Source organism: Cannabis sativa, chromosome 6, assembly GCF_029168945.1.
Source record: "Cannabis sativa cultivar Pink pepper isolate KNU-18-1 chromosome 6, ASM2916894v1, whole genome shotgun sequence".
In the NCBI taxonomy this organism is placed as follows: domain Eukaryota; kingdom Viridiplantae; phylum Streptophyta; class Magnoliopsida; order Rosales; family Cannabaceae; genus Cannabis; species Cannabis sativa.
The window spans coordinates 1058823-1074930 of record NC_083606.1 but is presented as its reverse complement, the minus strand read 5'-3'; the positions used below and the strand labels follow the sequence as shown (position 1 = coordinate 1074930).

Genomic DNA, 16108 nt, shown 5'->3' with positions numbered 1-16108 from the left:
TTACATGTGCAAAATTATGCTCCCTGAACTTTCATCCCGTTAAACTTTTCTTACTAAAATTAGACAAAAGTCCTTAAATCCAACAATCTCAATAGTTTAGGGAGAATTTTTAACAGTCTTCAAAGTTCAGGGGACATAATTTAGTACATGTCAAAGTTCAGGGGACAAAAATTCTAATTAGCCTAAATTTATTATTTGTAATTTTCCATTAAAAAAAATATTATTGGTAATTTTAAATAGAAAAATTGATAACGTACACATGGTAGTTATGCCGCACAAGATTACTTTTTTGATAATTAATAATGTTAAAAGTATGATTTTGGGCTTGTTTGATCCACCATGACTTATTTTATTGTATAGATTGTATTGGACTTTATTAGTATTATAATACTATATTTGGTATTGACTTGTATTAATAAATTGCGTAAAATTATACTACTTTTACCATAAACTCGACCTCAACCCCGACCTCAGCCCTAGACTTGGATCCCATCTCCCGCTTGGGGCTGCAAACCCCAGCCTAGACCCATCCCCAAACCTTGACTCAGGGTCCAGGTCGGTGTTTGGAGTACAAGTTCAGGTAAGGGTCCAAGGCCGGGTCCAGTCTCAGGTGTTCAGGTTTCGGGGTCCCAAGGGTCGGAGTCCTGGGAATCAAGGTCTGGATCCCCAACGTTAGACCCTTTGTAAATATTATAATACAAACTAATACAGATCATTTTTTATGTATTAATTAAATAAAGTGATGGACATCATATAAAATTTTTAGTTATAATAATTTATACAATAATTTTTTTTGATCATACATTGTTTTTTTTGTGAGAGATTCATACATACATAGTGTTTCTTGTTATTTAATACAGTACACCTCTTATATTATTTTTAAGTTACAACATTATTTTATATTTTATTTTCAATTTCATTTTTTTTTACTATATTCTGATCTTTCAATGCCTATAAATTAAACCCAACAATGTCTTCTCATTTCATGTCTCAAATTTCTTAATCTTAACTCCCTTTCTTCTTGTCTAATATCTCTCAACTCCATTCTCACATGTTGTGGTGATTTCTCAGGCTGTGAAGGTTTTCTTTTCTTTCTCTCTAATTAATATTATATATAAAAACTTCATTGAGAGTATCATTCATCATTTTGTTGTTACAATTAATGATTTTATCATATATTTGCAGGTGTATTGTAACAAGATGTACTTTTGTCCAAACAACCACCTATTGTTCACAAAATATTATGATTATACATTTCCTTGTCATGTATGTGGTCTTTCTAATATTACACCTCCATTTTATGCTTGCGAATTGTGTGTGTATTTCGTCCACAAATCATGTGGAGAATTGCCACACCATTTGTTATTTCACTCTAAACATCCTTCCCACACTCTTACCTTGTCTTCGGAAGAAAATTACAAGTGTAACGCTTGTAATAGTAATTTTTCTTTTTCTCCTACTTTCAAATGTGACTCTACCTGTAATTTTTACTTAGATTTAAAATGTGCTATGATGGCCCCATAACATTCAAAAAACTTGATCTCGATCAAACTACGACCATTATTCAACATTCTACTCATCCACATCCAATGAAATATTTCCATGTTGACTATGATTAAACCGCTCATTGTTTTGGTTGTCGATCACTAATTAAATCTGGTTGTCAAGTTTATGTTTGTGGCGAAGATTTCGATTATGTTCTTCACAAATCATGCGCAGAACTTCCAAAAGAAATTCATTATCCTTTTCACTTGAACCATGGTCCTCTTACTCTAAACATAAAATATTTCAAATGGTTCAATGATAAATGCAATTTGTGTAACAAAATCTACACAACTATATTCATTTTCAAATGCAATGAGTGTAGTTTTTGGTTATGTTTGAAATGTAATGAAATTGCAATGAGAGCGAAAAGGAGTATCAAGTATAAGTATCATGAGCATCTTCTTTGCTTTGCTTCTGATGGTGATATGTTTATTGACAATAATAATCAGTGTGACAACTATGATTCTTATTGCAAGCAAACACCAATTATACTTCACAATTAAGAATTTTTTGACACTTCTGCTTTTACATTTTATTGTTTGGAATGTGATTTCAAATCACACTTGTTGTGTGGACCACTGCCATCTAGAATTGAATATGAGTATAACATTCATCCTCTGATCAGGGCCGGCCCTGACTTTTAGTGGGCCATAGAAAAAAAAATTATTTTGGGCCCATACTTAGAAAAAAATATGGTATTTTTTAAAATCAATAAAAAAATGGTATAATTTTAAAAGGTAAATATTTTTTTTTGGGCCCCTAGAATAGGTGGGCCCTAGGCACAGGCCTAGCCCACCTATGTCCAGGGCCGGGCCTGCGAAGGTTTTGAAGACTATTATTGTGATATCTGTGAAATGAGAAGAGATCCACGAATACGCATATACTATTGTGGAGATTGCGAATACGCTGCACATGTGCATTGTCTCATTAATGAGGTATTAGATTCTATCTTAATCAATTTAAATACATTTTTTTATTGTTATTTGTATGTTTTTATTTAAAAATATTACTTAATATTTACTATTTTATTGAAGATATCATATATGATTATTAACTAAGATAATTAAGAATCTATAATAATATTAATTAATATTTCTTTATGGTGTTGGTTTTTGCCTCTTTATACATGAGAGACCAATCAAATGAAACATTTAGTTATTAATTTTGTGTTTTATCTTTCAAAATTGCTTAATGATTTAGATCACATTAATCAATAATATATTATTTTATTTTGTTATTTGTTTAAAAATAAATAAGTAAATTAGAGTTTAGTTTTATTAGGAGTGATTTTTTATATTATATATATATATATATTTATTTATAGGGTAAATACTATTTTAGACCTTGTGTTTTACAAAAGTTATCAATTGGACCCTTTATTTTTTTAAATGACAAAATTGACTCTGTATTTTTCAAAATAGTACAAATAGGACCCTAAACTAATTTTTTGTCAAAATAAAATTTAATATTTGATCTACATGTGTTATGACAAAACTGTTTAAATTTTTTGTATCTGCTCGTGTTAGGAATTGTCTTCAAGTTAGTTATATTAAAAAAAAAGTTGTCAAAAATTAAGCTCATGGTTCTATTTTTACCATTTTAGAAAATACAAAGTTCATTTTGTCATTTAATAAAATAAAGAGTCTAATCGGTAATTTTTGCAAAACATAAGATCTAAAATAGTATTTATCTTTATTTATATGTTAAATTCACATATAATTATTTTTTATGAATACTAAATATAATTGTTATATATTATCTTTTATATTTTTAGGGGCATTGAAGTTACATGCACACATAAATTATTAGCTATATATTGATTTTTTTTTTTTTTTGGTTTTTGTTTTGAATGTGAATAGATTAAAAATATATTTGAAAGTGACATAAACAATGTGCCACTCATAACTATGGGAGAAGATTTGGGCATAGCTGCTGATGATGAATATGATGATATTTCTAGTGAAAGATTGATTGATATGATAAATGCACTTTCTCATGAGGAGAAAAAGTTTCTAAGGATGTTCTACATATGGGATGATTCATCATCATTGGTCAAAGAACAACAATTAGAAAAACAAAAACATTCTCATAATGAAGCTTCTGAATCTAATCTTGAAGATAAAGATGTTAACTGGATTATAGATTATTTATCTTTAAGATACATTAATCGTAGGGATGCATTCAATAATAATGTCAATGTTTACAGGCTTAGAATGTTTGAGAAAAAACCGAAATTCGAATCCACTGATCTTGAGTTAAAGCTTGTGATTGTCGAAGGTTATAAAATACCTCATCCGCTAGCACCTATTTTAAAAAGATTACTAAGTGAGCATGGAGATATTAGTTCTGATGATGGTGAAATAAAATTATCGAAAGAAGGGAAGAGCGTCATCTATTTTATTTTGTGCAAGACTTTGAAAAGAATGCGCGATACTAAAATTGCTGACATCACCATCGATCTTCTTTTAGAATGGGATTTCAATGTAAATTTTATTAAAGAAAGTGTTGCCTTCGAAATTGATTTTCTAACTTCCCATGTATGGGAATTAATTAAACCTATTTTCCGTGGTATTCAAGCAAAAAGACTTGAAAGTGAAATTCCAACAATGATAATGAAGCGAAGAGAAAAGCTACATCAGGAAATGATAAAACTAGACTCTCAATTGGCGACATGTGAGAACATTCTTAAGACTCCTGGGCTCAAGGAATTGTGTGCTAAAGCTTCTGCAAAGAAGTGGAATAGTGCAGGTGAAGGTTTATTTTAGGGCATAACTTAGTTTTTAGTTTATTTTTGTATTATGGATCACACCTATTTTACTCTTCTTTGAACTATTGTATGTCTTTTCTAATTAAATAAATTTGTACCATTCCCATATACATTCAATTATTTTTTAATGGCATTGTTTTGTTTTGTCAAAAATATATTTTTAATATGGGTAAATATTATTTTGGACCCTGTATTTTGCAAAAATTACTAATTGGACCTTCTGTTTTGTTAAATGACAAAATGGACCCTGTATTTTTGAAAATTATACAAATAGGACTGTGAACTGATTTTTTTTATCAAAATAAAACTTAATAATAATCCGATCTAGAGATGTTATGATAAAATTAGTTACATTTTCTGTATTTGTTCATATTAAAAATTTTCTTAAAGTTGGTTATATTAAAAAATAAAATTGTTGAAAATTGAGCTCAGAGTCTTATTTGTAAAATTTTGGAAAATACATGGTCTATTTTGTCGTTTACCAAAACAGAGAGTCCAATTGATAACTTTTACAAAATACAGGGTCCAAAATAGTATTTACCCTTTAAGTTCAGGGTCCTATTTGTATAATTTTGAAAAATACAAGGTTCATTTTATCATTTAACAAAACAGAGAGTCCAATTGGTAACTTTTACAAAACACAGAGTCCAAAATAATATTTACCCTTTTAATATTACAGTTTATCGTTGCCTGAATAGTTGTCCCATCACTTTAATCATCCTTCCCACACTTTTATCTTGTCTTTGCAACAAGAATATATTTGCAACACTTGCCATTGTAATTATTTCGATAATTGTCTCATTTTCAAATGTAGCGATTATCACAACGGCTTCGACCACTTCAACCAAGTAGGCACATTTGCAAATTTTACTTAAATATAAAATGCACTATGTGGTAACCCTTACAACATTCAAAAAACTTGATCATGATCATACTATTTATTCATCATTCTACTCATCCACATTCACTTGAATATATCCACCAAGATAGTTTCGTTGGTAAAATTGTTCTTTGATTTGGTTGTCAATCACCAATTAGTTATGATCATATCCGAGTTTATACTTGCTTCGAATATTGTGAGTATTTCCTTCACGAATCATGAGCAAGATTTTCATAAGAAATTCAATATCATTTTCATCACTTAAAACATGATGATCCTTTTACCTTAAACATAAAACATTAATTTTAAATGGTTTAATGATAAACGCGGCTTATGTAACAAAAGCTACACGATAATCTTTCACGATGTAACAAGTGTAGTATAAATATTACAAGCACCTTCATATGCTAAATCCTCACTTTTTCACTAAATCCTGATGACCCTATAAACCCTTAAAGATAAAAGAAGATTTTATATGCTAAATCCTCACTTTTTCACTAAATCCTGATAACCCTATATAAATAACATCATTTAAAATCAATCTATCGTAATGCATGCAACATGCATACGTGAGAACATCATCAAATTAATAAAATTCCAATTACACAATTCATAATATAGTCAAAATTAACCCTAATGGCCTCCAAAAAGTATTTACAATATTCAAACACTTTACTCTATATTTATTAATCCTTTAATTTTGTTATTATTAAAAGCAAGTCAAGAATTTTCTTTTTCTTATACATATATGTTCTTTTCTTTTTCTCTTTTTCTTTTCTTTTCTTTTCGTCTTTGTAAGTCCAGTCATTTTCGTGCTTTATTATTCATGTACAATATATTACAAGTTTTCACACATTTTACTCAAATAAATAGTCATGACATCACCATATTAGTCTTAATTATCAAAATTCAACAACTTAGGTCTTGTCTCAAAATTCACCGAGCTACGAAAAGCTTGAACTGTTATGAGGCTATCCGTTTCGACGGTGACTTGAGAAACATTAGACGCCTTAATCCATCTTAGCACCTCTTTCACACCAAATGCCTCAGCAAGAGTCGGATCGACACTTCCACTCCAAGACCCCTTTCTTGCCTCCAATACATGGCCTCTAGCTAGAATCACGAAGAACCCAGCCATATAACCAAACTTGTCTTTATCCTCAAATGTTGCTACATCTACATTGATCTTGAATTTATTTATATCATTATTATTGATTGATGAGTTACTAATCAACTAAAATAAGGAATTCAAGATGAGTGTTAATTACAATCTTATATTATAATATATGTCAGAGTATTATTTTTTTGAAAAAAATTCACAGTAGTATTTGTTATAGTTAAAACATTAACCCTGTAAGTTCTTTTTATTTTTTTTAATAGTCTATAGTATCGAATTTTTTTTTTTGAAGTTTTTGAAAGTGTGTAGTAGACTGAAATATTAAGATCTTTGTTGTCAATATTATAAATTATTTAAAAATTTTAAAAAATTACAGATTTAATATTAAGTAACTATAATAAACATTGCCACTCAAACATGTATATTTTTTGACGTACGTAAGGATTAAGAAAAGAATTGAAATAAGAGAATAACGGTATATATTAATTGAGTATTGCTATTTAGTACCTTATGGGTACCCAACACCAGACTAATATGACACATCATAAATGGTTAACGATTTTCTATATTTTTTATTAAATCAATTTGTGTAAAATCCAATATTAAAATGTATGATACGTAACTTTTTGTGATATTGAGCACCTTAACATGCCTTTTAACATTTTTCATATTAATTTGATATGAGCGCCACCATAGACGAAAGACAACTAAAATATTTCCCCGCAACTTCTTGGAACTATTACGGTTGTTGTGGCCATTAATTATTCAAGACAAAGAAAAGTGATATCATATGAATAAGAGTTGTTATTGGCAACAATAGTATTTAGTATTTTTTATAAGTGATACTCTATTGATTGGTAATATTACTTAAAAATTATTTTCTTAAGCTAGCTATACGAGATACGATATTAAGTTTTTCCAATGACAGTATAACATTGAGAAGGGTCAATATCTTTTAGGATTTGTCTGTGAATTATGAAGAGAATAGAATAGGGGTGTTTCTCAAACTGCATAAATCGCCCGCACTGCACCACACCGCAGAAAAAATATGCTTTAAAATCCTTCACGGTGTGGTTACGGTTTTGTAGTTTTTTCTAATCACGCGGCGTGGTGTAGTTTGCGATTTTGAACTTAATAATTGTGGTTCAAACCGTATTGCACTATATACTATAAAATTATTAATTTTTACAATATTATTTTAATTCTTTTTTCATATAAAAATAAATATATGTAATAAATATACTGAAAAAGTACTCAAAAATTTAAAATATTATAAATCAGAAAGCAAAGATTACCGTAATAATGAGGTGTGTAGTGTGTGTTTGGAGGAATCGCTACAAGAAATATCACTTTTGCCAACACATTTTGGTGCTGGCAAAAGTTAGTTATTTGCTGGTTAAATAGAATTTACTTGTGATGCGTTGGCAAAAGGGGGTTGGCAAATCAATGTTGGTATTAAAACTTTTGCCAATATAAAATAAAAAGCGCTGACAAAGATGACTTTTCCTAGCACGTAAATGCGCTGGTAAAAGTTAGATTTTAGCCACTGTAAATGTATGCTGGTAAAACTTTGACCTCTTTGTCAGTGCAGTTTGCGAAATGCGCTGGTAAAAATTACTTTTACCATCACAGTAGCGAACTGTGCTGGTAAAAGTAACATTTCTTGTAGTTAATTTTTAGAAAAAAAAAAAAAGTTGCTAATACACCTTGCTTTCACTCATTTCATCACTATTGTATTAACAAATGGTTGTCACTTAAAAAATCATCATGTCCATACTACAGGAGAAAATTGTTTTAATTGTTTATAAATTTAATAGTTACTTATTAATAACAAGATGTTATTTATCGGTTAAATGATTAGATAGTAATATATTTATTATTATATTAATATCTATTCTATATAAAATGTGGCTATATAACAAAATTCTATGAGAAATTATTGGGTAATTTTTTTTAAAATAAAAAAAACATAACAAATTATTAGATGTTGTCACGTAAAGGGTCAGCATCCATGTAGTTAGTTAAACCTTAATATAATTAATCCACCTAAAGTGTTGCAATTAATAATAAATTTGTTCATATGGTTTATTTTTTTGTTAAAAAATATTTTCAAATTTTGATATTTAGAATTAGATAAATTTTAAATATTATTTTAAATTAAATTTGAATGTTTTGATAGTTTAACCAGATGAACATTTTCATTAAATTTAGGACGAATAATAATTTTTTTTTAATTACTATTACAAAGTATAATAGTAATTTTTGTTTTTATTTAAATCACTATTATGCTTTTAAATTTCAATAATTATTACTACATTGAATATTATTAATTTTAAAATTATGATATTAAACTAAAATGAAATTAACATACATGACTTGACACGTAACATTTATCTAGTTTATATAATATACTTTTATGAAGAAAAAAAAAATTATTTTGTTTAAATTTATTTTATTTATTTATAGTAGAAAATAGTATTTGCTGAAAGTAATTTGTCAGAGGATTGAGCTAAATGCTGAATATTAGATTGAAGAAAAATACAGATGCTGTGGCATTAGATAAGTTGTTACACTAATGTTCAAGTTCAGTTGATGATGAAAGAATTAGAACTGAATTAGCTCAGTTTCTTCTCAATTAATAAGCAATAACAGTAATTGTATAAGCTCAGCCTTTTTTAATTTGATTGGTATTTTAAGATATCACTTCATTTGTTGTACCTTTTTAAACATATAGGTGTCACATTTAATCTATAAGCTTCTTAAACATGTAATAAGTATACATATAATATTGTCAAAAAGTAAAGAGATTAGAGCATTGGTAAAACTTATTGATAAAATATTGAAATATTATACCATTGAAGAGAAAAGAATGTCATTCTAGAAATTTATATGGATGCTATGTTGTGGCATTAATACTATTCATTATTTTTAATAAAAAATTGAAGCTAAAAAATTATTGTAGCTAAAAATTAAAATATATATTAAAAATAATAATATGTAATATCTTAATTATAGTATTTTTAGTGAATGCTCTATATATTGGAGTGTTTTCAGAAGTAAGCGTTTTAAAAATAATATCTAAGAGAAATAAAATAAAATATCATATTTTTAAATGAATTGTAAATTTTTAACATCTTAAAAAAATGCTATTAGAGACTAGTAAATAGATTATGGAATCTGATTTTTCACAATAAAAAACAAAAATGAATTTGAAAGAATCAACTTTTGCCGAAACCAAAGCAAGACCATGTGCATAGACCATCATTCAAAAACATTAATTAAGATTAAAAATAGTTAAAACAAAAAAATATAATATATAATTACTCCACTAAAAGATTCTTAGCATAATTAAAAATATATCTTCTTGTTGATATCTGTATCTGAAAAAAGAAAAGGAGAGTGAACTTCATTCACTGCAATCAAACAACTTCCTTCCTTAACCATCTCTGCATATTCATCTCTTGTATTTTTCTTGAGAAACAGGAATCATGGCTGACTTAATGGTTGGAGGAGCTCTTCTTTCTGGTTTCATCAATGTCCTCTTTGATAGGCTTGCTTCTAAAGAGGTCCTTCACTTCTTTCATGGAGACAAGCTCAATCAAAAGCTGCTCAAAAAGTTGAAGACTATGTTGCTTTCGGCTAATGCGCTGCTGAATGATGCCGAGGACAAACAACTTGGAGACAACAACGTGAGGAATTGGCTTGACGAGCTTAAGGAAATCTTGTATGAAGCAGATCACGTGATGGACAAGATCAGTACTGAAGCTCTGCGACTCGAGGTGGAGAAGGATGGACTCGAAAGTACATCAGCAAGTAAGCACTTTAGCTTTGTCTTTAATGATCCATTTGAAATAAGTGCTGTGAACTCTGGATTAGAAGAGATTCTTGATAGTCTAAAGGATCTTTTGGAACAGACAGAATATCTTGGTTTGAAAAAAGTTAACCATATAACAACATTACATAGACCACAAGCTCCTTTGTTAGATGATTCACAAGTTTATGGAAGAGAGGATGATAAAGATGCTATTCTTAAGTTATTGTTGTGTGATGGTGATGATGATAGCCCAAGGATCTCAGTGATTCCTATATTTGGGATGGGTGGAATTGGCAAAACCACTCTTGCTCAAAACGTATATTACGATGTCCCTGTCCAAGATCACTTTGCCTTGAAAGTATGGATAACTGTATCTGATGATTTTGATGTTCTTAGAATAACAAAACTTATTTTGGAGAAGATCACTGAAAAAGAATGTAAAGCAAATGAGCTACATCAACTTCAGAAAGACTTGAAAGATGCTTTGGCAAGGAAGAAATTTCTTTTTGTCCTCGATGATGTATGGAATGAAAAATATGATTTGTGGGATCTTTTGAGAAGCTCTTTTCAATTTGGTGCAAAAGGAAGCAAGGTTATTGTAACCACACGTAATGAAGACATCGCATTGAAGATGAAGACGAAAAATGTTCGAACTTATGAGCTTAAAACCATGTCTGATGATGGATGTTGGCAGTTATTTGAAGAGCATGCCTTTGATAATGTTGACCGTAACGAGAAGGTATTGTTGGAGCAATTGCAAGATATTGGAAGAAAAATTGTCAAGAAGTGCAAGGGCCTTCCTTTAGCTGTAAAATCAATGGCTGGTCTTTTACGATCTATGCGAACTTGTGAAGATTGGAGACATGTACTACAAAGTGATGTGTGGAAAAGACACGACCGTCGCGACATCGGAATTGTGCCAGCTTTATGGTTGAGTTATCGATTTCTACCACCTTATTTGAAGCCTTGTTTTTCTTATCTATCAATATTTCCCAAAGATTACGAATTTGATGATGTTGATAGAAAAAAACTAATTTTGATATGGATGGCAGAAGGTCTTTTACAGCCTCAAGAAGGAAGAAGAATTGAAGATGTTGGAGAAGACTACTTGAATGCTTTAATATCGAGATCATTTTTTCAAAGAAACACAATAAATCGTTCTTTTTCTATGCACGATCATATTCATGATCTTGCTGTGTATGTATCAGGTCAGAGTTGTCTCATATATGATAGGTATAAAAATGGCTTGCACAAGTTCTGTAGCAAGACTCGCCATCTATCTTACATGAAACACATGACATATACATTAAAATTTGACGACTTTACTAATGTGAAGAATTTGCGTAGCCTGATTCGATTACCATTAAAGTCGACACTTCCATTTTTTCAAACATTTGTGCAAGAAATTGTGTTAAGGAATGGAGGATTGAGAGCTCTTTCTTTTGTTGGAGAGCATATTGATTCAATTAGAAATTTAAAGCATTTGAGGTACTTGGATGCATCGAACACTAAAGTCAAAGAGTTACCTGCTTCTATTTGTGTGTTGCACAATTTGGAAACACTTTTGTTGAGGCGCTGCATTATCACAGAGTTGCCTGATTCGATTGGAAATCTAAAGCATCTCAAGTACTTAGACGTATCTTACACAAAAGTCAAAGAGTTACCTGATTCTGTGTGTCTGATGTATAATTTGGAAATACTATTGTTGGAATGTTGCCGACACCTCACTATGTTGCCAACCAACATATCTGAGCTAATCAACCTTCGCCATCTTGATATCTCATTTTCGTCAGTAAAAGAGATGCCGCCGAGGATTTGCAACATGAAAAATCTTCAAAAGTTAAGTGATTTTGTTTTGTGTGAAAATTATGGATCCAGGATCAAAGAGTTAGGTAAGTTGGATAACCTCCATGGACGCTTGTGTATTTCTGGGCTTGAGCATGTTAGAGAAGTGGGTGATGCTTTGGAAGTCAACTTGAAGAACAGAGAGTATCTCACAGAGCTTAGTTTAAATTGGCGTGGTGAAGCAAATGACTCTATTAGGGAAAGAGAAGTACTTACTGTACTCCAACCACATGCAAATTTGAAGAGCCTCCACATAAACCATTATAAAGGTACAAAATTGCCGGAGTGGGCAGTAGATCCATTGTACTCTAATTTGGAAGTTTTTTCTCTACAAGGTCAAAATTGTTGTTTGTCTTTATTGTCATTTCAGCACCTGAATTCACTGAAAGAGCTTGATATTGACCTTATGGCAATCGATATACCTTATGAATTTTGTAATAATTCACATAATTCATTTCGAGTTTTAGAAACGATATATCTCGCACGTATAACTACATCAGATTGGTCTTTTATCAGTACAAATGATCAAAAGGTTGATATTTTCCCTTGTTTGAAGAACTTTAATTTGTTTAAATGTGGGAAGCTAAATGTGGCATTACCTATGGGTAATTTTCCATCTTTGGAAGAGATCTATGTTGGGAGGTGTAATGAATTGGTGACTGTATTTCCATCCACTACTGATATTGATGTTGCATATCCCTCCTTGAAGAAAATGGACATACGTTGTTGTTCAAGGTTGGAGTCAATTTCTGAAATAGGATTACTGCCTGTTTCTTTGGAAAGTCTACGTATTGAGGATTGCAATACGGTGATAGAAAGTCGTATGCAATGGAATTTACAGAGACTCTCAAAGTTGACTGAATTAAGACTTGACGATTATAGAGGAATGGTGGATTCATTTCCCGAGGAAGGGCTGCTCCCACCTAGTTTGATACATCTTACCATCAAGAACTTCGATAAGCTTACAACTCTAAACGCCAATGGTTTTCACCACCTCACCTCACTTCAAAAGTTGGAACTTTGGGAGTTGGAAAGGTTAGAGTGCTTGCCAATAGGACTTCCCCAGAGTCTTATTACTTTAAGTATAAAAGATTGTGCTCTGTTAATTCCAAGGTGCAAGAGAGAAACAGGAGAAGATTGGCCCAACATTCAACACATACCTTACATATATATAAATGATCAGGTATGTTTTCAAAAATGGTATACTCGTAGTAATAAGTAATTAAAAGTCTTTATTCTTCTTAGTTGTACTAGTTTACCCTAAGATTTTCTTTTTCGTATTGCTTTTTCTTCACTTCATTCAAAAAAAAAAAGTACAAATTAATTTTCCAAGTAAATTAATATAACTCTTATGAATCTATTTTATTCACCAAGTAAATTTTCTTAATTAGTCAACCCTAACAATTGCACTTTTTTTATATAAATTTTGTATTTCAATTAATATCATCTGCAATGAAACTAGTATAATGTGAGACAACATTTCTTTTTAATTTTCCTTTCTCTCTTGTCTTTAGAGAGTTGGTTGAATGAGGTGAGGACTGAGGAGCCGTTGGTGATGATGACTTCACTATTCAATCTTATGATGTCTTTGGCCTAGTGTCGCTCGCGCTGCTCCTTCGGTTACTATCTTGTTTTCTGATACTGTTGGATGTTTGTTCACAAGTTGGAATGAAATTACCATGAAAACTGCATATCAATTTAGTTTTTCTGGTTGTCCAATCCTCTATTGATGTTGATGTGGTCTATGAGTAATCTGTTTTGTATTTCCTTGTCTTTGTTGTGTGGGATTTGTTACCACGGTATTCTTCGGCCACAAGTGAAGTTATTCAATAATAAATTAATTTGGGAAGAGGTCACTCATGGACATGTGATCGTCTTCTCTTCTTAAACAGAAAAAAAACAAAAGTATTGCTTAACTTTGTTATGTTTTGAGTAATCTGTTATGTACATCTGCTTAACTTGTTCTAAGGTAATCTTTGTGTTGAATTAAGAAAGCTTGGAAAGTCAATGTGGATGTTTTAGACTGATGATCAGTTTGGAATTTATGGTTTAGATCAACACATAAATGATGTCTTACAGGGAATATCTCAAAAAAGCTGTTGGAAGAGAAAACGAGAAGTCTTCAAGATTCCCTTTAAAGAAATAATAACCCTTTAATGGAGTGTTTGTTGAAAGGATGAACTCTCTGAAGTTGCAAAGCAAAGCAGCCTAAAGTGGCATCAATGAAATCCTATATTGATCGGGTAAAGGAATTAACCAAAAACAGTGCACGAAACAAGAGAGCCACATACAAGGGAGCTTCAGTAATAAAGTAACTCCTCTAAGGCCAACTTCAAAGGAACACTAAAATATTAAGACTAAATTCATTTCAATTACACACTAAAATATATACTACACTAAATCTTTTTTGTATTAATTTTTAATATTTAAATAATATATTTATAAGTAAACTTTTTGAATATATATTATTTGTGTTTATTTATAATTTTAATAAAATAATATAATAATAAAATATATAGTTGTACTTTAATTTTTTGTGTTGTAATTACTAATTAATTTATGTAAGCTTTGTTATTAGTTAGTGTTTTACTTATTTATTTGATGAAAACAAAATCATACACTCAAGACACCTTAGTAATATTAAACATTATGTTGACTCTATCTCTATTTGTTATGTGGATTATGAGTCTTGTTTGTTTGCCTTGTCGAAGGCTGTTGAGTCTCTTGTTCCGTCCCCTCATCTGGATGATTGGATTAGAATCAACTGTGATGTTAAAGTTGGTGACGGTTCAATATGTGTGGTGGCTTTGGCTAGGGATCACACATGATCGGTTTTGTGGGTAGCGACAAACATGCTCAAATTCTCTAACCCTCTCATTGGAGAAGTTGCGGCTTGCCTGTTAGCTATGGAGACAGCTATTTCGTTGAAACATCATTTTGTGATGATTGAGAGTGACTCTGAAACGATTATCAAGACGCTGAAAGTAACTTGTTTCAGTTAAAGTATTGGTAACTATGTACATCAATAAACATCTCTCTAACTTTTTGTTAAGTTGTAATTTTTCGTTTATTTCCAAATCTTATAATTTTGTTGCTTATAATGTAGTTAAATGAATTTTTGTCAAAAATGTTACTGACATAGTTGAACTTTCTTCTATACTAAATAACATTTTATGTAATCACCACGAGACTTTTATTTTCTTTTACTAATCTAAAAACGTTTATTTTTAAAAAATGAGACATGAGTGAAGCTTTTCTTGGCAACTTAACTATCATTAATTCTTATTAGAAAGGTCATATCATATAAAGAAAAAGAAATAATTATTTAAGATATATTAAATAATAATATAATATCTTAAAAGACATTCGACTTGTGCGAGCGTGTCTATAAATTAAATTTGAAGTTTGGACTATTTTTTTTTTTTTTGATTAATTTAAAGAAAATTCAAAACAAACATAATAATATAATAAATAAAATCGTACAAATATTTAAAATAATTATATTATTATATATATATTTTTTGTATTTTTGAAATAATCTCTTAGAATTAGTTGTAAATTGATTTAGTTGATTGTAATTTATTAGTTTCTTAAATATGTAAAATTAATATATAAAAAATGTTGAAAAAGTTAATTAAACAACAAAATAATATAATAGGACTTAATTAATAAATTGAAAATAAAAATTCAATCTTAAAGTTTAATTAATCAAAATAGCTAATTACAATATGTATAAGATAAAATTATTTTAAATATAAATTGTGTTTAGAACCTACAAGATTAATCTAATAATTTTTTTTTCGCGGCAAAACTAGCCAAAGTTACGAAAAGTGTAATTTTATTATTAATACAACTTATATCTATTTCTTGTATTTTTCTTCATAAATTGAAAACTTCGTTTGGATGGCCGTATAATTTAATATAATATTAATAAAATTCAATAGAATATTATTGTGAACCAAATATAGTACAATTTAATATAACATACCAATAATTTAATATTAAATATAGTATTATATTACATTAAAATAATACAATACAGTATATCAAACGAACTCTAAATTATTTTTTTAAAGAACACTGTCAACGGTTCTATTCAAATATATAGAATATTAAACTTTTAACTCTTAAAATATTAAT

At 29.6% G+C, this 16108-nt stretch overlaps 2 protein-coding genes across 3 annotated transcripts; both read left to right on the top strand.

The window, feature by feature from the left end:
* Positions 1-506: 506 nt before the first annotated feature.
* LOC115724450 (uncharacterized) lies at positions 507-4419 on the top strand. 2 transcript variants are annotated; one of them, XM_061116790.1, is made up of 4 exons: positions 507-1080; positions 1186-2188; positions 2368-2480; positions 3405-4419. In XM_061116790.1, the coding sequence occupies exons 3-4, from the start codon at positions 2400-2402 to the stop codon at positions 4308-4310; spliced, it is 987 nt and encodes a 328-aa protein (XP_060972773.1). In that variant the 5' UTR covers positions 507-1080; positions 1186-2188; positions 2368-2399; the 3' UTR covers positions 4311-4419. The 2 variants fall into 2 exon arrangements, with proteins under 2 accessions (XP_060972773.1, XP_060972771.1); XM_061116788.1 differs by having other exon boundaries at positions 2352-2480.
* Positions 4420-9593: 5174 nt separating this feature from the next.
* On the top strand, positions 9594-14796 carry LOC115725042 (putative disease resistance RPP13-like protein 1). The gene is made up of 2 exons (XM_061117693.1): positions 9594-13151; positions 14680-14796. Exons 1-2 carry the CDS (start codon positions 9798-9800, stop codon positions 14794-14796), a joined length of 3471 nt encoding a protein of 1156 aa, XP_060973676.1. The 5' UTR covers positions 9594-9797.
* The last annotated feature ends 1312 nt before the right edge of the window (positions 14797-16108 follow it).

Coding starts and splice junctions, on each gene's coding strand:
- LOC115724450 (XM_061116790.1), top strand. CDS start 2,400: ATGAGAAGAGATCCACGAATACGCATATACTATTGTGGAGATTGCGAA. Junction 2,481..3,404: donor TGCATTGTCTCATTAATGAG/GTATTAGATTCT, acceptor GAATGTGAATAG/ATTAAAAATATATTTGAAAG.
- LOC115725042 (XM_061117693.1), top strand. CDS start 9,798: ATGGCTGACTTAATGGTTGGAGGAGCTCTTCTTTCTGGTTTCATCAAT. Junction 13,152..14,679: donor ACATATATATAAATGATCAG/GTATGTTTTCAA, acceptor GCCTTGTCGAAG/GCTGTTGAGTCTCTTGTTCC.